The sequence below is a fragment of the Pinus tabuliformis genome, chromosome 4_2, assembly GCF_031772625.1.
Source record: "Pinus tabuliformis cultivar Carrire ecotype Pingquan chromosome 4_2, CPIR1, whole genome shotgun sequence".
Taxonomy (NCBI): Eukaryota; Viridiplantae; Streptophyta; class Pinopsida; order Pinales; family Pinaceae; genus Pinus; species Pinus tabuliformis.
In genome coordinates, this window is record NC_142304.1 from 741554195 (window position 1) to 741561567 (window position 7373).

The 7373-nt window shown below is 36.6% G+C and overlaps 1 protein-coding gene across 1 annotated transcript; it reads left to right on the plus strand.

Annotated features, from left to right (window-relative positions):
• Window positions 1–2693: 2693 nt before the first annotated feature.
• LOC149171731 (SKP1-like protein 1B) lies at window positions 2694–3538 on the plus strand. The gene is made up of 2 exons (XM_089427577.1): window positions 2694–2996; window positions 3364–3538. Exons 1-2 carry the CDS (start codon window positions 2694–2696, stop codon window positions 3535–3537), a joined length of 477 nt encoding a protein of 158 aa, XP_089283703.1. The 3' UTR covers window position 3538.
• Window positions 3539–7373: the final 3835 nt, after the last annotated feature.

The window sequence follows — 7373 nt, forward strand, 5'->3', positions numbered from 1 at the left end:
CCTAGAGGAAATTTATAGGTTAGATCAATAAGCTAGTGATAAAGACTCTAAGACAACTATAAACTTTGAAGCTCTAAGAATACCAAAGAAACACAAATCCAAATCAATACAGAGTTGTCAGAGTAATTTAATATATTGATATATAAGATAAAAACAGGGGAACAAACTATGCAATGGACTGAAGTCAAGTGAATACCATTGGTCTGTACAATTATTGCCGAAAATAAAATTATTGGAGAGAAAAGGTATCCAGGGCTTAAATTTTTACCTGTGTTCTTCCTCGGTCCATGGAATTCCCTTGCAACCTTCATGGTCAGATTTGGAGCTCCCCTTTCCCATTACATTACTTTCAGATGTCATATTCGCATAAACAGAAGAATGGGTTTCACCTTTCTTTGCACTTCCATTATCAATAGCTCACTTTGCATTAACCATCAAGGACATCAAACAAGAACACATTTCTTGAAACTTAGGGCTTAGAGAATAGAATGAAGTATGGTAAACCTCTTGCTCAATGATAATATGTTCCACTTGTGACACATTGTTCTCAATCTGAGGATTCTCTTCAGTGGCAATCTGGCCAAGACCAGCTCTAATATCTCCTTAGGAAGTCTCTTCCATACAGAGGGAATGATTGGAATCTCTTCTCTGCATTGATTTTCTAGTACAGATTTCTCGGTATTTTCATTTTTCAACAGCACTCGTTTAGAGCATTCCAGTAGCACCAACATCAAGTTTTCTAGGACCCAATCACTCACTCTTGTTATCAGATCCATGGATTTACCCAAACCCTTGCTTCTAAGTTTTGAGGTTTTTCTTCCCAATGCTTCAATCTGACCATTTCATAAACTCAACTTCTCTCCTCCAACTTCAACATTTTTCTCGATGCCAGCTGAGTCAAAGTGAACCTCGACTCCTCCTTCTTTACGACATCATCTTTGAAGAACCTCGAGAGATTACACCTCGACAGGAGGGAAATTATGTCAAAGGCTTTTAGGTAGGTCGGCTTGGGGTCGGGGCAGGCCGAGCCAACATCTTCCAGTTGTCCAACTTCCACATCATTGTCGGCCTACGGGTGCTTCAAGCTCTGGTAGAACCAAGAAACATCCATGAGATGTGGAACAATGATCCTCGTCATAGGGTTAGGGTCTAGCAGCGAGATAACCAGACATCGAACTTCAGAGGAAAATGAGGCAGGCATTTGAAATCCCCTTGTAGATCTTCTTATACATTACTATCAGATTCGCATCCTAGAACGACAGGTACCCCGTGAGGAGCACAAACAATATGACCATGCAAGACCAGATGTTGGCCTTGGCTCCGTCAGATCCATTCTTCATAATCACCTCTGGCAAAATGTATGCCGGTGTGGCGCACGCCATCTAGAGAAGGTAGTCATGTCTGAACTGCTTCAGCAGCACACTGAGGTCGAAGACGGTGCCCTTCATATCACGATTTTCCTCTAATAACAGGTTCTACAGCTTCAAATCTGGGTGATACACATCGATTGTGGCAGAAATCAACCACGTTAATCAACTGCCGAAGAGCTCACTACCAAAGTTTAGGAGTTCGCAGATGGTGTCTTTACTTATGCGAATTGAATACTAGTGTTCAACGAATTCATAAATACTTTCTCATGATAGAATGGTTCAGATTTTCTCAATCATCTAACATATAATCTTATGACGCAATAAGAGGGGGGGGTTTGATTTCGAAGGGGAATGCCTGATATATATATAGATATATATATATATATATATATATATATATATATATATACATAATTGACATTAAAATAATTTCCACAACATGTACATTCAAGTTAAAATGTTTCTTGATTATTAATAATGTATTTTTAAGTATATGTCAATATTAATTCGTATTAAAATATTTTATTGATAACCCACATTGATTATTCTTTTTATTTAAAACATAAAAATATTTTTTTTTAACAATTTTATGAACATAAATTAGTTAACATAGATCTTCAATTATTTTATTTAAATGTCTTGTTGAAATATTTTTGAAAACACTTTTTTTTAAGTATTTTTCGTATTATAGCCAACATTATTTTTGTGTTTACAATATAATTTTTATTTTTATTTTAAAAGGAACAAATGGTGAATAAACTTACACATCCGCTCGGCTCAATAAATAATATTAGTTAATAATATTTCTTATTTTTTGGTGATGCCATTCAATAATATAATATTTTATTATTTGTTTTATTTTTATATCGATTCTTTGTCTTTGTTAATTCTTTTGTTTTATTAACTACATTTAAGCTAAACAGGACGTACTAGCTATTTTTAGCAAAGAGTAATTTCAGATGCAATTTGGCCCACTAATACACTAAAATAAAATAGGTGGAGCATGAATCGAAAACAATTAGCGGGTATAAAACAATAAAATAAGAAAACCCTAAAAGCTCTAGATTTGGGTTATGTTAACTAGAGTTAAGAAAAAATAATTTTAAAAAAGGCAGCGAAAAGCCCATGGCATGGTTATTTGGGTAATCAATCAGGCTATAAATACATGGATTATTGCCCTTACCACATATCGCTCATTTCGTATTGATTGAGCAAAAGTTTGTTCATACTTTCTCGACCTCTCTTCGCTTATACACAGAAATTCAGTCCTTTCTTTTTATTCAGATCATCTTTTATTCGGATCAACTTTTTAGATGGGGAGCCATGGCCTCAGAAAGCAAGGTGAGTTTGAATACCTCAGATGGTGAGTTGTTTGTTGTCACTGAGGTTGTGGCATTTGAATCTCAGACCATCAAGTACATGATCGAGGACACTGGCAACACCAATGTTATTCCATTGTCAAATGTTTCTAGTGAGATACTCTTGAAGGTCATCGAATACTGCAAGTACCATGTCAATGCTCAGAACCCCGCACATGAGAAATCGTCCATTTCCGAGGATGAAATCAAGACGTGGGATGAAGAATTTGTTAAAGTCAATCAGGGCACTTTGTTCGACCTTATCTTGGTATTCTGTTAGAAACCCTTATTTGATGGTTTGGTATTCTTTGAACTAAACTAACACTTTTATTATTTGTTGTTTTGAGAGGTCTAATCTACCTGAATTACCCCAACCAAATTGTTTGGAACCTCTGAGGGCAGTTACCGATGGCTTCTCCAATAAATCAATGTTCCATCAACTAATTGTTTTTTTAATTTCTGAGATCATTTAATGCTAGAAATCTCTGTGTAGTCTCATTCCATCTAATTTTTCTGCAATATCTTCGTCGCTCTCTTTAGTAATGCTTAGCACATGTATATGCCTGTCCAAGCTATAGATACATTTGTATATTTTATGGAAATTTTGGCTTATTAAGCATTTCGGGTTTTTGCAGGCTGCTAATTACCTAAACATAAAAAATCTGCTAGATCTTACATGTCGGACTGTTTCTGACATCATAAAAGAGAAAATGCCAGGAGAAATACATAAAACTTTCAACATAAAGAATGATTTTAATCCTGAAGAGGAGGAGGAGGTCAGGCGTGAAAATCAGTGGGCCTTTGAATGATTCTAGGGAATTGGTGTTTGCTTTTATTGTAGTCGAGAATTTGTTTAGAAACTATTAGTGGTATACTTTTTTTGTTTGGATTCATCAACCTCTAATACTGGACCGGCTTTGAAACTTTAAGGCCAATGGTTTGTTCTTGTTGAATAATTTTGTAAAGATCTCGGAGCAACTCCTTCATTAGTATTGGGCTTCTCGAATTTCTAATAAATATTGCAACTATTGTTCTGTCAACTATGTAGTGAAATGGGCTCCAATTGCATGGTTTTAACGCTCTGAATATTTTTGAATCTTTGTGCATTGGTTTTAACATTTTGAATTGTTTTGAATCTATGTGCACTGGATGGCTTTTTCATTTTTTATTTCCTTCTATTGTGCGAATGAATGCGCTGAGTTTAGAGTATTATTGCATGAATAAATTGCATCAGTTTAGAGGATTATTCAACAGATGAATGCGTCCAACTGTGTGGCATGCTTGTATATGTTTTATTATCGTAATTTAGAAGGTGGGGACTGACAAAACTGCAATTTTGTTTGGAAATTTTTTTCTTAAAAATTGTTTTTGCAAGTAGAACATGTTGTTTTATTAAAAGAAAATTCACATGTCTTATCTGGTTTTAACATTTTGATATTTTTTAATTTATGTGCCCTGAATATCTTAATTTCCTTGCTATTATTATTGCACAAATGAATTCGCTAAATTTAGAGTATTATTGCACGAATAAATGGCCTCAGTTTGGATCCCAGGTTTTAATATTTTGATTTTGTTTTGAATTTATGTGCCCTGAATGGCTTTTATATTTTTAATTTCCTTGCTATTATTATTGCACGAATGAATTCGGTAAATTTAGAGTATTGTTGCACGAATGAATTTAGAGTTTGGATCGCCGCAGCTTGATGCTTTCTTTTGTTAGGTGCCATTTTTGTTGTATCCTAGTTGAGAGCCTTCTTTTCCTGCAAAAAGCTCATAAAGTTGCAAATGAGGGCATGCTCAAATATATAGTACGGAGCTATTTCAGGGTGTTTTATTTCCAGTGTTGGTATTTCTTAGTTTTTGGATTGCACATGTTTCGGGCCGATTGCTAAGCCCAAGTCAACGGTTTTTCCTGCCACCCCCTCTCCTGAGTGGTTGGATGAAGGCCTCCATCTATTTTAATTTTCCAGGGACAATTTTACATGAGGAGGGGTGTTGTTGGAGATCAGATGCACAACAGAATTAAATCAAATACACAGCAGATAAATCAAGCACATAAAACACAAGAATTAACGTGGTTCACCCAACCAATCTGGGTTACGTCCACACAACATAGGCATCGACAATCTTATTAATCAAATAGGTGATTACATCAAGTTTCACGCCCAAACCATCCGTATGAATACCTGTTATATAGAAAGGAGAATCTAACTGCCTCATAAATCCTCTCAACTCAAACTTAGGATGCATTAACTCCCTCCCAACAAACTGGAGCTAATCTAGTTACTAATTCCTATTGTTGTCATCTACTGAGATTTTGCCTATTTTATTCAAAACAGAAAATCTCAACAATCTCCACCTTGACAACAATTCGCCTGATGCCCTGTTATTATTATTTTTTCTTTTCTGCAAGCCAAGAGAAACCAAACACCAGCGTAGCGTCTCCAACAAAACTGGTTTCGTGAACATGTCTGCACAGTTTTCCTTTGTATGCACCTTTTCAAGAGAGACTCCCCTTTCAGTGATAACTTGTCTTACAAAATGGTACTTAATTGGAATATGCTTTGATTTAATATGATCGGCCAGATTCTTAGCCAAATGTATTGCACTTTGACTATCACAACGTAACCTGATGTTGTCCTGTAACCTACCAAGCTCACTAAGAAAACCTTTCAACCAAACTGCCTCTTTGCAAGCATGCAAAGCAGCAATGTATTCTGCTTCAGTAGTGGATAACGCGACAATGTTTTGTAGCTTTGACATCCAACTTATAGCTCCACCTGCAAGAGTAAAGACATACCCTGAAGTTGACCTTCTCTTATCCAAATCACCTGCAAAATCGGAATCAACATATCTGCAAACAAATTCACTACTCTTATAGTAAGTGATACAATAACTACTTGTGCCTCTCAGATACCGAAGCACCCATTTCACTGCTGATCAGTGTTCTTTACCCGGATTTGCCATGTACCTGCTGAAAACCCCAACTTCATGTGAAATATCTGGTCGAGTACAAACCATCGCATACATTAAACACCCCACTACATTGGCATATGGAATTCGAGACATATAATCCTTTTCTTCATCTGTATTAGGACATAAACTCGAAGAAAGCTCAAAATAGGAAGCTAAAGGGACTAAAATAGGCTTCAAATTATTCATACCAAACCTCAAAAGTATTTTCTCAATATACTTTTGTTGTGATAGCCATAGCTTACCATTGCTCCTATCTCTGAAAACCTCCATGCCCAAAATCTGTCTTGCTGCTCCTAGATCTTTCATATCAAATGTCCTTGCCATCTAAGCCTTCAACCTGTTGATTTCTTCTATGCTTTTGCTTGCTAAAAGAATATCGTCAACATACAATACCAAGATAATGAATATGCCATTATTGAATTGTTTAAAATAAACACAATGATCATATTCACTTCTAACATATTTCTGACTCAACATGAAAGAATCAAACTTCTTATACCACTGTCGAGGCGACTGCTTCAGGCCATATAATGACTTCTTGAGCCTGCAGACATATTTCTCATTGCGATGGTCAACAAACCCTTCCGGTTGTTCCATATATATTTCCTCATCTAAGTCACCATGTAGAAATGCAGTCTTAACATCTAACTGCTGCAACTCTAAATCAAGCAAAGCCACTAATGCTAACACAATTCTAATTGAAACAATTTTAACCACTGGTCAAAAAATCTCATGAAAGTCAATACCGGCTTTCTGAGAAGACCCTTTTGCAACCAGCCGTGCTTTGTACCTTTTTTCCGTATCATTCACACCCCATTTCAGATTGAAAACCCATTTACACCCCCCATTTTTCCTGCCTTTCGGAAGCTCAACCAGATCCCATGTACCGTTCTTACTTGAGGCCATCATTTTGTCCTTCATGGCTGCTTTCCACTTGTCACTTTTCGAACCTTCTATTGCTTCCTGATAGCACAGAGGTTCATCGTCATTAGCAGTAAATGCAACAGAAGTGACAAAATCATCATACCTTCTCGGTGGCCGTTTGATTCTTGTCGACCTCCTTAAGGATGTTTCTGGCGCTTCCTCGATTGGCTGACTACCATATGTAGGAACTTCTTGCCGATCCATATCTGATACCTATTCATGATCTAAACCTGAACCCTGATCATGTTCTGATTCTGAAACCTGTTCATGACTAGTATCTGAACTATGGTCATCATGACTATCATTAGAAATGCTATCAAACTGAATGTGCTGAAAATCAGATACATCATCCTATTTCAATCTACTATCTACATCTAACTGTACAAGAGAGGATTCATTAAAATTTACATCTCTGTTGATGATGATTTTGCGGGTAGTAGGATCCCACAATCTATATCCCTTTGTTCCGACACCATACCCAATAAAGATATACCTTTTATACTTTGGATCTAATTTAGATCGCTGATGTTTAGGCACTAGAGCATATGCATCACAACCAAACACTCTGAGATTAGAATAGTCACAAGGGTGTCCTTTCCATACCTCTTGCAGAATCTTGCAGTCTATGGCCATCGATGGAGATCGGTTTATCACATAACAAGTTGTTGCCACCGCTTCCATCCACAACGCCTTCGGCAACCCGATGTTACTCAGCATACTCCTTGCTCTCTCTAGAAGAGTTCTG